The sequence below is a fragment of the Lontra canadensis genome, unplaced genomic scaffold (genome assembly GCF_010015895.1).
Source record: "Lontra canadensis isolate GAN:19392208 unplaced genomic scaffold, GSC_riverotter_1.0 scaffold154, whole genome shotgun sequence".
In the NCBI taxonomy this organism is placed as follows: domain Eukaryota; kingdom Metazoa; phylum Chordata; class Mammalia; order Carnivora; family Mustelidae; genus Lontra; species Lontra canadensis.
Window position 1 is genome coordinate 1768065 of NW_022631148.1, and position 16928 is coordinate 1784992.

General features: G+C 38.7%; 1 protein-coding gene across 1 annotated transcript; it reads left to right on the top strand.

Moving 5' to 3' along the window:
- The first annotated feature begins 1760 nt into the window (after positions 1-1760).
- Positions 1761-6936, top strand: LOC116859338 (olfactory receptor 4C3-like). The gene is given in 3 exon segments (XM_032844559.1): positions 1761-1784; positions 6024-6341; positions 6343-6936. Coding segments are annotated over 2 exon segments (903 nt in total). The 5' UTR covers positions 1761-1784; positions 6024-6032.
- The last annotated feature ends 9992 nt before the right edge of the window (positions 6937-16928 follow it).

Genomic DNA, 16928 nt, shown 5'->3' on the forward strand with positions numbered 1-16928 from the left:
TTTTTTTTTTTTAATTTTAATTTTAATTTTTTTTTCATTTTGTATTTTTTTTTTAAATTTTATTTTTTATAAACATATAATATATTTTTATCCCCAGGGGCACAGGTCTGTGAATCGCCAGGTTTACACACTTCACAGCACTCACCATAGCACATACCCTACCCAGTGTCCATAACCCCACCCCCCCTCTCCCAACCCCCCTCTCCCCAGCTACTCTCAGTTTGTTTTGTGAGATTAAGAGTCACTTATGGTTTATCTCCCTTCCAATCCCATCTTGCTTCATTTACTCTTCTCCTACCCCCTTAACCCCCCATGTTGCATCTCCTCTCCCTCATATCAGGGAGATCATATGATAGTTGTCTTTCTCTGATTGACTTATTTCGCTAAGCATGATACCCTCTAGTTCCATCCACGTCGTTGCAAATGGCAAGATTTCATTTCTTTTGATGGCTGCATAGTATTCCATTGTGTATATATACCACTTCATCTTTATCCATTCTTCTGTTGATGGACATCTAGGTTCTTTCCATAGTTTGGCTATTGTAGACATTGCTGCTATAAACATTTGGGTGCACGTGCCCCTTCGGATCACTATGTTTGTATCCTTAGGGTAAATACCCAGCAGTGCAATTGCTGGGTCATAGGGTAGCTCTATTTTCAACATTTTGAGGAACCTCCATGCTGTTTTCCAGAGTGGTTGCACCAGCTTGCATTCCCACCAAGAGTGTAGGAGGATTGCCCTTTCTCCGCATCCTCGCCAGCATCTGTCATTTCCTGACTTGTTAATTTTAGCCATTCTGACTGGTGTGAGGTGGTATCTCATTGTGGTTTTGATTTGTATTTCCCTGATGCCGAGTGATATGGAGCACTTTTTCATGTGTCTGTTGGCCATCTGGATGTCTTCTTTGCAGAAATGTCTGTTCATGTCTTCTGCCCATTTCTTGATTGGATTATTTGTTCTTTGGGTGTTGAGTTTGCTAAGTTCTTTATAGATTCTGGACACTAGCCCTTTATCTGATATGTCGTTTGCAAATATCTTCTCCCATTCTGTCAGTTGTCTTTTGCTTTTGTTAACTGTTTCTTTTGCTGTGCAAAAGCTTTTGATCTTGATAAAATCCCAATAGTTCATTTTTGCCCTTGCTTCCCTTGCCTTTGGCGATGTTCCTAGGAAGATGTTGCTGCGGCTGAGGTCAAAGAGGTTGCCGCCTGTGTTCTCCTCAAGGATTTTGATGGATTCCTTTCTCACATTGAGGTCCTTCATCCATTTTGAGTCTATTTTCGTGTGTGGTGTAAGGAAATGATCCAATTTCATTTTTCTGCATGCGGCTATCCAATTTTCCCAACACCATTTATTGAAGAGGCTGTCTTTTTTCCATTGGACATTCTTTCCTGCTTTGTCGAAGATTAGTTGACCATAGAGTTGAGGGTCTATTTCTGGGCTCTCTATTCTGTTCCATTGATCTATGTGTCTGTTTTTGTGCCAGTACCATGCTGTCTTGATGATGACAGCTTTGTAATAGAGCTTGAAGTCCGGAATTGTGATGCCACCAACTTTGGCTTTCTTTTTCAATATTCCTTTGGCTATTCACGGTCTTTTCTGGTTCCATATAAATTTTAGGATTATTTGTTCCATTTCTTTGAAAAAAATGGGTGGTACTTTGATAGGAATTGCATTAAATGTGTAGATTGCTTTAGGTAGCATAGACATTTTCACAATATTTATTCTTCCAATCCAGGAGCATGGAACATTTTTCCATTTATTTGTGTCTTCCTCAATTTCTTTCATGAGTACTTTATAGTTTTCTGAGTATAGATTCTTAGCCTCTTTGGTTAGGTTTATTCCTAGGTATCTTATAGTTTTGGGTGCATTTGTAAATGGGATGGACTCCTTAATTTCTCTTTCTTCTGTCTTGTTGTTGGTGTAGAGAAATGCGACTGATTTCTGTGCGTTGATTTTATATCCTGACACTTTACTGAATTCCTGTACAAGTTCTAGCAGTTTTGGAGTGGAATCTTTTGGGTTTTCCACATATAGTATCATATCATCTGCGAAGAGTGATAGTTTGACTTCTTCTTTGCCAATTTGGATGCCTTTAATTTCTTTTTGTTGTCTGATTGCTGAGGCTAGGACTTCTAGTACTATGTTGAATAGCAGTGGTGATAATGGACATCCCTGCCGAGTCACTTCCTTTTGAGACCAAAATTCTATTCAGGGGACTAATTAAATGATGGCACTAACATTGTTCTGATACATGAAGGAGGCACAAGCTCTACACTGCTTCTGCAAGTGATCCTGTGAGGGAGAATTATTCTCCCTTGGAAAGGCAGAAGCCATATTGCTCTGACAGTCCCTGTGCTATCACTCCCAACTCCCTTATAAAAACCCTGTCCTGTGGAAGGAGAAAGCTTTTCCCTGAGACTATGCTGGTGAATATCCTTAGCAGAAAGCAGAGCTAATGATCCTGCTCCTTCCTCTAGAGAAGGCAGGTAATAGAAGGTGGTAGTTGCATTGGAAAGGGCTCATGTTGGGGTACCAATCTGGGTTCCAGCTGCCCCTCTGCTATGGGTCACTCATGTGACCTTGAATCAGTGCATCTAGTCTCTCTTAGTCTGAAATCCACCATCTTTAGAATTGATAATTGAAAAAAAAATGATTGTAAATGCCATCAGGTTCTTAAACAGATAAAGGGGAAATAGATGACAGAACAAATTCCCAGCTGCTTGTAAATGAATGACCATCTTTTGGGTCTCACCTTGTAATAGTCTAAGAAACCTTCAGCTCAGATGAATTTTGGTAATCAATAGCAACTGCCCAGTCTGTGCTTTATCTCAATGGATAAAACAATTCTAATCTCATCCAGGAGTTTAATCATGTGAACAGTGAAATTTGGGATGATATGCTTGTAGCTGGTCTGATGATCCTCTAAGAACTCTTCCACATCCACTTTTCCATGGTGTTAGGGTGTAAAAACAAAGCACAACACAAAACCTGGAGACTTGTTGTCCTCAGATCCAGTCAATGTAAGTTTTTCATAATCTGTTTTTAAAATTAAATAAAAGAAGAGGTCCTTGGGTGGCTCAGTCAGTTAAGTAGCTGTCTTTTTTTTTTTTTTTTTTTAAGTGGCTATCTTTGACTCAGGTCATGATCCCAGGGTCCTGGCATCGAGCATGCTTTGGGCTCTCTGCTCCAGGGAGCCTGCTTCTCCCTCTCCCTCTGCCTGTGCTCTGCCTACTTGTGCTCTCTTTGTGTCAAATAAATAAATAAATAAATAAATCTATCTTAAAAAAAAAAAGAAAAATGCAACTCAAAACTTCAGTAGAATAATTTTACCAAAATTCTCATTACTTTCCACAACATAATTTTGTTTCTCATGGGTAACTCAAGGAGGAGATGATGACTTCTTTTTCTTCTGGCTAGCTTTTAATAAATAATTTACTTAATAGATCACAGAGATGAATCAGCTTAATGTCGCGGCCAGCGAGACAAATCGACCAGGAATGTGAGAATAAGAGGATGGTGAAAAGAAATTAAGAGACAAAGAGATGGGGGCAGAAGGAACACTGAGGATGATGTCCAACAGTGCTGATTTTATTCCACATCTTACAAGCATTTATAAGGCAGACCACAATAGAAGGAGTAATACATCAGTACCTAGTCAGATGACCGCAAGTTTCTATAACAAATTTACATTAACTACAAGCAAACCTCGTGATGCCAGGTTGTCTTGGCTAAAGCCATTAGCAAGACAATCAACCAGGGAGTGGGTTATGGGAGGTACAGGAACAACAAGGACCAACTAAGAATTCATGACCCTGACCACATTGTTCCCTTCTGTAGGGAGAGCGTGTGGGAAGTTGTGTAGGTGAGGACACATAGCACAGACCCTTCCTCAGTGTTACTCAATTTTCCTGTCCTTAACCCCTTATCAAGGCGTCCGGACTTTAAAGGAGACACAAGTCAGTGCCTGGTTTGATCCACGACTCCAACCATGCCATAGCCTCCAACAACTTAACATTTTAATTTTGGGGCATATAAATTCATTATTTGGATCAATTCTGTGCTATTCATCTCTGTTTGCATTTTCTCTGTGTTCTTTATGAGGATCAGTATTAGGGTGTTTTTTTGTATTTATAATATTATAGTTTTGGATATAATTAGTTATGCCTAATATAGCTAAGTTAGTTTTGAATTCATCCACTTAGGCCCTTGAGTCCTTAAGTTACATGAAGAGTTTGTTGCCCACGGAATTGATGATGGTGATTTCAGAGAAGCCATTTATTGGATTTTTATCCTATCCAGGCTCCATAGAAACACTCAGCATGCCCTGTTCTCATCTACTGCTCTCTGCAACCACAAGGTGTAGCAGTTCTTTATTTTCATTTTTTATAGAAAAGAACATTGAAGCTTTGAGAAGTTGTTCTCAGTTAAATGGCCAAGAACTGGCAGAGCAAGGAGTCAAACCCAGATTAGTTTAAGTGAAAGTGTAGTGCCAGGAAGCCCACAGAATCTGTAACAAGATTCCCTGGCTGCAAGCCCCAGCTCTGCCACTTACTAGCTGAGTATGCTTCTGTGAATTGCTAATGTGTGTCTCACTTTCTTGCTCTGCAAAAGGAGGTTGAAAACAGCGATCTACCTCATGGGGATGAGAGGCTTAAACGAGCTGATATACATAAAGCAGTTAGGGTAGTGCTTGGCAAAAACTACATGCTACCCAGGTGTTTGCAGTTATCACCACTGTCTGTCCTCTTGGCCATAATGTTCTGCTCTGAAAAGGCTCCTGTCAGACATGACACTTGCAGAAGCTACATTTGCCTTCTTGAACTAAAACTGAGAGAGAGAAAAAGCAGGCAGCTTCTTGATGAACACAGAAATCTTCTCCCCAGTGTTTCTTATATCTGGGTGTTTCTTCCTCTAACACCTAATGATTCTACCTTAATTCTTATTATACAGAGCATCAGATCTTCAGCAGTTTGGACGATTCACCTACTTTAAAGAGACCTATATTTCCAGGAAAACCATAGGTTGGTGGTGCATGGGGTTAGTGTCAGTTTTTTGTTTAAAACTAAGATAGGCACAAGAATTTCCTTACTATAATTCGGAGAATAAAAGGTGAGTAGAAATATTCTGCCAGATGAATTTATAGCTGGTTATGATGGGGTATCTGCTCTCCCTACCCTGCCTGGTAGCTTCCTTTAATGAATAGGCAGATACTCATTACTTAATAGGATCTTTCATTGGTGATCACTGAACTTGTACTTTGAGTCCTTCCCATAAATGCAGAGGGACTAGTAGCTTTTAGTTAGAATGATTGCTATAATGTCCTGGACATTATTTTGCCTCTGCCATGGGTTCAGAGTGGGAGGAGATGGGTGGGGAGAGAAATGGGAAGTTGGGGAGGTCTCCATTTGCCGTTAGTCAGCTTTTGAGTTCTGTCAGTTCTGTGAGTTCTGAAGCAAGACTGTGAAAGTTTTGCTCGTTTGTTTTACATCAGTTTGCGCTGCCATCAGAAACACTGACAGAAAGCATAACAAACCTCACTGAAAAGTTCAAGAAGAAAGATTTAATTCAAAGGGTGTGGACTCTATGTGCAGAGATTTCAGGAGATCCTAATATACTTGGTTTTCTCAAGTGCCATTGTATCTATGTGGAAACCTCCTGTAAATTGTCAGATGAATTAGAAAATTACCAGCTGAATTAGAAAATCAAGGTCTCCCAAATGTTCAGTTTCTGTAGTAACAAAACTAATTTAAAATTTAGATAATTCAATTATTATTTTCATGTAATAATTTAGGTACCTACTGCCCATTGATGCTAAAGTTAACAAGAGACATGCTCACATTTAGAGATTAACAAAGTGAATTGGTACAAGAATTTTGGAACAGAAAGTGTTAGGAGAGACAAAGGAAAGTGGGGGCATCCCAAGAAAACCTTGCAACACCTCTTCCCACTTGTAATTCTGTTAAAATTGTGTTTCTCTCTTGACTTTATAGGCAGGAGCATACGTGCATTCTCCTCCTTGGACTCTGTGGAAATGCTGCACAATATCACAGAATTTTTCATGCTGGGACTCTCACAGAACGCACAGATACAGAGGGTCCTCTTTGTGGTTTTTTTGATCATCTATGTGGTCACGGTGTGTGGCAACATGCTCATTGTGGTCACCGTTACCTTCAGTCCCACACTGGCTTCCCCCATGTATTTTTTCCTGGCCAACCTATCCTTTATTGACACCTGTTATTCTTCCTCTATGGCCCCTAAACTCATTGCTGACTTGTTGTGTGAGGGGAGAGCCATCTCTTTTGAGGGCTGCCTGGCTCAGCTCTTTGGAGCCCATTTTTTTGGGAGGTGTTGAGATCATCCTGCTCACAGTCATGGCCTATGACCGCTATGTGGCCATCTGCAAGCCCCTGCACTACATGACCATCATGACCAGGCATCTCTGTGCCCTGCTGGTGGGCGTGGCTTGGCTGGGAGGCTTCCTACATTCACTGGTTCAGCTCCTCTTGGTCCTTCAGCTGCCCTTCTGTGGCCCTAATGTGATTGATCACTTTGTCTGTGACTTGTACCCGTTGATAGAACTCGCCTGTACGGACACTTATGTCATCGGTGTGCTGGTGGTCGCCAACAGTGGTGTGATCTGCCTGTTGAACTTCCTCATGCTGGCTGCCTCCTACATTGTCATCCTGCATTCCTTGAGGTGCCATGGTGCAGAGGGGAGACGCAAAGCCCTGTCTACCTGTGGGGCCCACTTCACTGTTGTTGCCCTGTTTTTTGTTCCTTGTATATTTACTTATATGCGACCATCATTTACTTTGTCCATAGACAAAAACATAGCAGTATTTTATGGTATCCTGACACCTATGTTGAATCCAGTCATTTATACCCTGAGAAATGAAGATGTAAAAAATGCCATGAGAAAGCTCTTCACTCAGTGAGAAGGTGAAGGTGTGTAATGAGTGGTAAAGCAGGAAACAGAAATGACTTTATTTCTGTAAGTGGAACAAACCTGAACTTGTTTTTATTATGGAATATCACCTTATTCCATGTTATCTGTTCATCTTTGTAGACTTCTATGGTTTAGTCTTTTCACTATAATTGCATGATTTTGAGACATATATGGCAGGAATGATTATTTTCTTTGTTTTAGAAATGAAACTTCATCTCATGTGATTAATTGATTAGTTAAGGTTATCTGGCTTTAAAGTACCTAAGCTAGAACTCAAAATCAGTTATTTTTAATCCATCATCCAGATCTTTCAAAGGCAACCATGTTATATCATTCCAGTCTGTGTGGTAATTGAGCTGTAGAAGTGTGAGACAAAATACAACTTAAGGTAAATCATTTCATGCTTAGCCTTGTACAGCAGCCTGTGCCCATCTGGGCAAGGCTTCTATTCCTTCTCATCACCCTATATGACATTCTTGGCATAGGTGCTGTTTTATAAGACCTTAGCTTGGGAGACAGATGAACCTGTCTTAAAACTAAGATAGGCACAAGAATTTGTGCCTCATTTCCTATGCTTACTTGTGACATGATCTCGAATAAGTAACCAAACTTCCTCTTTTAAAAAAAGATTTCATAAGGCAGACACTAAACCAACATCAAATAAATAAATAAAATCTTCAAAAAAAATATTTCATTTATTTGAGAGAGAGAGCACAAGAGTGATTTTTTAGAATGTGTGAGCCAGGGAGGTAGGCAGATGGAGAGGGAGAGACTCTCGTGTAGGCTCCATGCTGAGTGTGGGGCCCTATGCAAGGCTGGATCACACAACCCTGAGATCGTGACCTGAGCTGAAACCAGAAGTCAGATGCCTAACTGACTGTGCCACTAAGGCACCCCTAAGTGACCAAACTTCTGTCAGCCTCTGGTGCCTGTCTTTAAATGAAGAGTGAAGATAATATATATCTAAAGTGTTACTGTGAGAATTAAATTAGAAAATCTATGGAAAATTTGGAATCCAGGTTCTGGGACATATACACACAACATGATTTATTTGATAGGTTCCTCAAACTTTTCCTAACCTTCCATACAGAGATTGCCTTCTTTCACTTTTTTATCTCTGCTAGGTGTGAAATATATGCTGTGCATAGAGTAGAATGGCTTAGTTTTTGGTCAGTGATGCAAAGTAGCATTTCCTCCCCCCCCAACTCCCTCTATTTCAGATTCCAAGGGATGACAGTGTTCTGGAATCTGAAACATAAGCCCATGTGTGCTCCATTCTTTTCCCTGTTTTATGAGCTCTGACCCCATCCCTTATCAGGTTTCATTCGAGTGAAAGCTGCCATAATTTATAATAAGCTTCTCTTTTGTTTCCCAAATAATCTGTAATTCATGATGTTGCAACATATCCACTTTATGCACTAAGAGAAAACAAACTAGAAATTAATATGAAAAACAGTTTGACAACAATAAGTATTCACAATTAGTCTCTAAGAACCAAAAAATTCAGGAGCTCATCAGGAAGTAGTTATTGTTGTACCCCTAAATTTCTATGTCTAAACAAAAACAAAAGTTTCAAAGTTCCTAGGGAAAATAAACATTGTCTTTCATTTTGTCACATTCTGATAGTCTAGTTAATAAAACTAGGTATAAAGGAGATCTTGAATTCCAAGACCTTGAATCTGAATAGGAGACCTTTCATTTCTGTTATTAGATAATAAAAATATGATTGAGCCAATTTTCCAATCAACTAATAAATATGAAGTCATGGTGAGGCTTACTAAAAAATAGCCTATCTTCCCCCCTAATGTGCCACAATTTTAACTCAGGAGGCACTCTAGAAAAGCGTACTTACTTTAGTTGAAATTTGATAAGCATTTTCTAGTCCAATTAAGATATCAACCAGCATAATAGAATGATTGTAGTGCTTTCTTGTTTTTGTTGCCTGCATCATCATTAACAATAGCCCAACTAATTTATGAATGCTCCTTATTTTTGAAAAACTTCAACTTGTTAGAATAAACACATAAGTAAATATTACCAGAAGTTTTCCATATAATTTAAAATTGTTACTAATTTTTTTTCCTTTTCTTTTTTTCTTTTTTTTTTTTTTTTTTACAAAAGTAACAGTGTCTCCATTTTGGAGTATTTGGTAAAACACCTTTCTCCCCAAATACATATTTATTTAAAAATTCTGAATCTAGGAAAACAAAGGTGGGGAATACACATCACACACACACTTGGGCATGTGTAAATCCACCTATAAGACATTACCCAGAGATGGTCACCATCAGTGTTTTGGCAGATACCCTGGTTATCTTTTCCTCCTCTCCTTTCCTCCTCCCTCACCTCCTCTCTCTTCTCATCCCTCCACTGCTCCTTCCATTTCTTCTATGAATATGAATAGGCCTGAGCCATCCTAAAAGGGTACCTTTGGGGCTAAATGATTTCTTTGTTCAGCTTACTAGGCAGCTTATATAAACTTTTCTGATCCTTGGTTTCTGTGTCTAAAAATGGGCATTTTTAATCCTTAGTGCATGCTCTTATGAAAGGCATATGTGCTCTAAGAGCACAGCCTCCTCTAAGAGCATTAGCCTCTAGGTTGATGATATCTGATAAATGTTGGTGCCCTTTCCTATCAGTGGGCAACAGAATAAGAAAGGCTGGAAATAGTACAAGCTTCCAAACTTTAAGTGCTGTTGAGAATATGCTTATGGAGGAAAAACAGACGAGCTGCATTGGAGACTTTTATTCCACAACTTATTGTTATGAGGCTACCAGCAAGGTACTTAGAAACATAGTTTTCACCTGTCTTGAATTTTTTTCCCTTAGTGAAGTATTTTTATTTCTTTTTTAATGGATACATCAGGATGAGCACATATTCATATCAAAAATACTTGTTACTTACTTATCAGGGGAAAATACTACCATAGGTCATTCCTTATGTTCAAATTATTGCTGATGGAGGAGAAATCACATAAATGTGATAGAGCAATCAATAAGAGAAGAGAGAAGAACCACATAGTCCTCTCAATTGATGCAGAAAAAGCATTTGACAAAATACAGCATCCGTTCCTGATTAAAATGCTTCAAAGTATAGGGATAGAGAGAACAATCCTCAACTTCATAAAATCTATCTATGAAAAACCCATAGTGAATATCATCCTCAATGGGGAAATGCTAAGAGCCTTCCCTTTGAGATCAGGAACAGGACAAGGATGTTCACTCTTATCAATGTTGTTCAACATAGTACTAGAAGTCCTAGCAACAGCAATCAGACAACAAAAGGAAATAAAATGTATTCAAATTGACAATGAAGAAGTCAAACTCTCTCTCTTTACAGGTGACATGATACTTTATATGGAAAACCCAAAAGACTCCACCCCCAAACTACTAGAACTCATTGAAACAATTCAGTAATGTGACAGGATACAAAGTCAATGTACAGAAATCAGTGGCTTTCTTATACACTAACAATAAAAATATAGAAAAGGAAATTAGAGAATCGATTCCATTTACTATAGCACCAAGAACATAAGATATCTGGGAATAAAGCCTAACAAAGAGGTAAAGGATCTATACTCAAGGAACTACAGAATAGTCATGAAAGAAATTGAAGAAGACACAAAAAGATGGAAGAGCATTCCCTGCTCATGAATCAGAAGATAAACATTGTTAAAATATCTATACTGCCTAGAGCCACCTATACTTTCTTTCTTTCTTTTTTTTTTTTCCAGTGAGGGGGATGTTAAAGTCCTCTACTATTATTGTATTATTTTCGATGGGTTTCTTTGATTTTGTTATTAATTGGTTTATATAGTTGGATGCTCCCACATTAGGGGCATAGATATTTAAAATTGCTAGATCTTTTTTTTAAATTTTTATTTTTTTTAAAATTTCTTTTCAGTGTACCAGAATTCATTGTTTTTGCACCACACCCAGTGCTCTATGCAATATGTGCCCTCCATAATACCCACCACCAGGCTCACCCAACCTCCCACCACCCACCCCTTCAAAACCCTCAGATTGTTTTTCAGAGTCCATAGTCTCTCATGGTTCGTCTCCCCCTCCAATTTCCAACTCCCGTCTCCTCTCCATCTCTCCATGTCCTCTATGTTATTTCCTATGCTTCACAAAAAAATGAAACCATATGATAATTGACTCTCTCAGCTTGACTTATTTCACTCAGCATAATCTCTTCCAGTCCCGTCCATGTTACTACAAAAGTTGGGTATTCATCCTTTCTGATGGAGGCATAATACTCCATAGTGTATATGGACCACATCTTCCTTATCCATTTGTCCATTGAAGGGCATCTTGGCTCTTTCCACAGTTTGGCGACCATGGCCATTGCTGATATGAACATTGGGGTACAGATGGCCCTTCTTTTCACTACCTCTGTATCTTTGGGGTAAATACCAAGTAGCACAATTACAGGGCCATAGGGAAGCTCTATTTTTAATTTCTGGAGGAATCTCCACACTGTTCTCCAAAGTGGCTGCACCAACTTGCATTCCCACCAACAGTGTAAGAGGGTTCCCCTTTCTCCACATCCTCTCCAACACTTGTTGTTTACTGTCTTGTTAATTTTGGCCATTCTAACTGATGTAAGGTGGTTTCTCAATGTGATTTTGATTTGAATCTCCCTAATGGCTAATGGTGATGAACATTTTTTCATGTGTCTGATAGCCATTTGTATGTCTTCATTGGAGAAGTGTCTGTTCATGTCTTTTGCCCATTTTTTGACATGATTATCTGTTTTGTGTGTGTTGAGTTTGAGAAGTTCTTTATAGATCTGGATATCAGCCTTTTGTCTGTATTGTCATTTGCGAATATCTTCTCCCATTCCGTGGGTTGCCTCTTTGTTTTGTTGACTGTTTCCTTTGGTGTGAGGAGCCACCTATACTTTCAATGCCATCCCTATCAAAATTCCACCATCATTTTTCAAAGAGCTGGAACAAACAATCTTAAAATTTGTATGAAACCAGAAGAAACCACAAATAGCTAAGGAAATGTTGAAAAAGAAAAACAAAACTGGAGGCATCATGTTTCCCAATTTCAAGCTTTACTACAAAGCTGTGATCACCAGGACAACATGGTACTGGCATAAAAACAGACACATAGACCAGTGGAACAGAGTAGAGAGCCAAGATATGGATTCTTAACTCTATGGCCAAATAATCTTCAACAAAGCAGGAAAAAATATCCAGTGCAAAAAAGACAGTCTCTTCAATAAATGGTGCTGGGAAAATTGGACAGCTATATGTAGAAGAATGAAACTCTACCATTCTCTTACACCATACACAAAGATAAACTCAAAATGGATAAAAGACTTCAATGTGAGGCAGGAACCTATTACAATCCTAGAGGAGAATATAGGCAGTAACCTCTTTGACATCGGTCACAGCAACTTCTTTCAAGATATGTCTCCAAAGGCAAAGGAAACAAAAACGAAAATGAACTTTTGGGACTTCATCAAGATCAAGAGCTTCTACACAGCAAAGGAAGCAGTCAACAAAACAAAGAGGCAACCCATGGAATGGGAGAAGATATTTGCAAATGACACTACAGACAAAGGGTTGATATCTAAGATCTATAAAGAACTCCTCAAACTCAACACACACAAAACAGATAATCATATCAAAAAATGGGCAGAAGATATGAACAGACACTTCTCCAATGAAGATATATGAATGTGCTAACAGACACATGAAAAAATGTTCATCATCATTAGCCATCAGGGGGATTCAAATGAAAACCACATTGAGATACCACCTTACACTAGTTAGAATGGCCAAAATTAGCAAGACAGGAAACAATGTGTGTTGGAGAGGATGTGGAGAAAGGGGAACCCTCTTACACTGTTGGTGGGAATGCAAGTTGGTGCAGCCACTTAGGTGAACAGTGTGGAGATTCCTCAAGAAATTAAAAATAGAGCTTCCCTATGACCCTGTAATTGTGCTACTGGGTATTTACCCCAAAGATACACAGGTAGTGAAAAGAAGGGCCACCAGTACCCCAATGTTTATAGCAACAATGGCCACAATTGCCAAACTGTGGAAAGAGCCAAGAAACCCTTCAACAGATGAATGGATAAAGAAGATATGGTCCATATATAGGATGGAGTTTTATGCCTCCATCAGAAAGGATGAATACCCAACTTTTGTTTCAGCATGGATAGGACTGGAAGAGATTATGCTGAGTGAAGTAAGTCAAGCAGAGAAAGTCAATTATCATATGGTTTTACTTACTTGTGGAGCATAAGGAATAACACGGAGGACATTGGGAGAAGGAGTGGAGAAGGGAGCTGGGGGTTATTGGAGGGGGAGATGAAGCATGAGAGGCTGTGGACTCTGAGAAACAAACTGAAGGTTTTGGAGGGGAGGTGGGATTGGGGGATGGGTGAACCTGGTGGTGGGTATTAAGGAAGGTATGTATTGCATGTGGCACTGGGTGTGGTGCATAAACAATGAATTTTGGAACACTGAAAATTAGTAAAATAAAAAACAAGCAAACAAAAAACAATGAAGGTGAAAGGGTTTCAAGAAGAAAATTCCAAAAATTAGAGAGAAATGTAAAAATTTTAATTTGTTGTTTCGTTATAGTAAGCCACTAGAACATGGGTTTGATAATGTGCAAAGCCTTTAGTGAGACAGGCTTAGATTTGAATTCTGGTTCAGGCAAATTTTTGCATATTGATCTCGAGCTATATTATCAGCCACTCCAGCCCACTGTTTTCTATTCGTGAAATGGGGATATCAGTATCCTTGGAGTTATTAGGCTTTGGTAAGAATTGAATAATAAAAAAAATGTAACTACAAAGTACTTTGCACCTAGTAAATACTCAAAACAACCTGTCACAATTACTGATAGTAGCGTTGTTTTATTGATGTTCACAGGATCCTGTGGGCATGTTCACCATTATGTTCAAAAAAGGAAATGTTTTAAACAGAGGTAGGTTCCTCAGTTTGAGACTTACATTAATGAAAAAAAATATGGACAGAAATTACTTCCTCCAGAACATATAAATGAGTGTGTAGCTCAGGACGTTGTTCATGTGCTCCAAAAACATTAGCTGTCTTCATCAGCATCATGATCATCATCATCCTTATTTTTAAAATCTTATTTAAATTCAATTAATTAACGTATAGTGTATCATCAGTTTCAAGTGTAGAGTTCAGTTATTCATCAGTTGCATATAACACCCAGTGCTCATTATGTCACACATTACATCACATAATTCCCATCACCCAGGGACTCCATCCCCTACCCCCTCCCCTACAGCAGCCCTCAGTTTCTTTCCTATAGTTAAGAGTGTCCAAGGGGGATGCCTCAGTGTCTCAGTCAGTTAAGCATCTGCCTTTGGCTTGGGTCATGATCTTGGGGTCCTGGGATTGAGTCCTGGATCGAATCCTGGATTGGGCTCAGTGGGGAGCCTGCTTCTCCCTCTGCCTGCCCCTCCCTCTGTTTGTGCTCAGTTTTTTGCTCTTTCTGACTTATAAATAAATAAAAAAGAGTCCCTTAAGGTTTGTCTCCCTCTCTGATTTTGTCTTATTTTATTTTTCCCTCCCTTCCTCTGTGATTCTCTGATTTGTTTCTTAAATTTTACATATGCGTGAAAGCATATGGTAATATTCTTTCTTTGATCGTCATCCTTATTTTTACATTATCCTATTTCATCACATCTTTCTTGGAAACTACAGAGATCTTCATAAGATAAGTTTGATATTTTAACCATACTGTTGCATATATTTATAAGATGGCCACTCACAGGAAATTATATCAAACACCTAAATTTTAGAATTTATATTGAAGTGTAATTGACATACAATGTTACATTAGTTTCAGGTGTTCAAAATAGTGATTCAACAGTTCTGTACATTATTCAGTGCTCACCAAGATAAGTGTAGTCACCCATCTGTCACCATACAACAGTATTATATTATTGATTATATTCCTTATGCTGTCCTTTTCACCCATTTGATGTATTTATTTTATAACAAAGTTTGTACCTTTTATTCCTCCTAACCTATTTCACCCTTCCCCCCACACCCACCACTGGCAACCACCACTTTGTCCTTACATAAGAGTCTGTTGGTTTGTTTTGGCAGAATATTTATTTTAAAAAGGCCTTCAGAGAGAGTAAGCTCCAACCAGATCTAAAATCCTGAGAACATGAGAAATGTCAGCATCACATGAAATTTAATCCCTGGTTATAAAATCACCCTCTGAAGACAAGTTTCTGAGCTCTTCCTCAGGAATCCCAAGCTCTGTACAGAGGTAGGTCTGTCGGTTTCTGGCACTGCAGTGGCTCTCCCCTTTCCTGCTTTGAGAGCAGCAGAAGGGGATCCAACATCAGTGAGAGCTTTTGAAGTAAGTTCTGCTCAGACACATCACAATTGCTCCAGCCAGCTCCCCCATTTGTTACTGCAGGGATGTTTAAGGGCATTTGTATCCCAGACTAGGGAGTTGGTGGGGGGCTAGCTTTAAGTGTCCAGAGATCTGCTCACAGGTCCCATTAGATTCCTTGCTGAGATAGTAACTCTCTGCTCTGCTGTCCTACTCATATCCAGATGCCTTTTATGACTTACTTTAAAGTGAAATGAAGCTGACACAGATGTTTGGTCCTCCTGTGATCATGGTTAGTGAATGATGGTTGGTAGTGGTGTTCTTGGGCTCTTCTTGTCAGCAACTGTTGTCCCTGGCTTACTTTCTGTGCTGGTGACATCTCTGAAGGCTGTAACCATGTCAGAGCAATTTCACTAGTTTTTAGTTGATTCATTTTTTCAATCTAAATCATTTAATTCCCACAACTTAAGAGAGTATGCACTGTTATTTCCATTGTACAGATTAAAACAATCAGTAGAGAGATGAAGCAAAATGCTTACATTAAAAGGTTAATTGATTCCAGAAAGAAGATGAGAAATCAAGCCTATTTGATCCAAAGCTCTTAATCTCTGACTTCAAAGCATCTGACTGTTTCTGAATCTCTCCTAGAATTTCATTATGTACCTGTTATGAATTCATTTCTGTAATCCAGATTTGTGGTCATTGTTGATCAGTTTGTGACACAGACTTGTTCCTACATCACTGGTAATTTCCTGCCCCTGCTGTTCAGACTCTGCCTTGTCCATGTCTAAAACACAATTTTAACATACAGATATTTTCTGCCTTAACTATACAGACTTAATCACTTCTATTTCTTTTGCATTAGTCAATTCTGCCTCTAACATTTCTGTAGACAATTGCATACTACAAGAAATGGAGGTGATGTAATTTTAAAAAAGTACCTCTGTGTACAAGTGTTCTTTTCATGGGCTTGTGGGAATTAAAGAGTTTTTATTACTGTGGTGCAGGAACATCTGTAAATCTCTAAAATTTAGGAAGATAAGAAAAAGCATATTTGGATGAAAGTACTTTTGAAGACTCCCTGGTGTTCTATATGTTTTTGCATATATGGTTTGAAATATATGCAAAATATTGTTTGAAATATTTGTTTGAAATAAAACTTGTTTGAAATAAAACTTGTTTGAAATAAAACTTCATTCTAGCTGTAGTGTGGTGTATAAAGAGTGCTCAGGAATATTGGTGCTTCCCTGTTTCATACCCACAATCAGGGCAACATTATGACTTCTGTGGTCCCTTGCTATTTGTCCTCATGAGTTCTCCTCCATTAAAAATACTAAAATTACATTTTATGACAGCATTGGTATAAAGATGACTATACTGCAAATTGGATTTGGATTACATTCATTTTCTCCTCCTACTTTAAAAGAAATTAACCATTTCCAGGGCTTCTAGAATTACTGTGGGCTCTAGGCACCATACTTACTTTGCTTTAATGGGTATGTTGATCCTGCCCACAATATATACACTTCTGAAGAAAAGTGATCCAGACAGGGTAATTGACTGTCCCACATTTAATTAACTAAGAAGGGTAACAAATCTCTCTAAATTTTCACTAGATATTTTTATGTAAATACT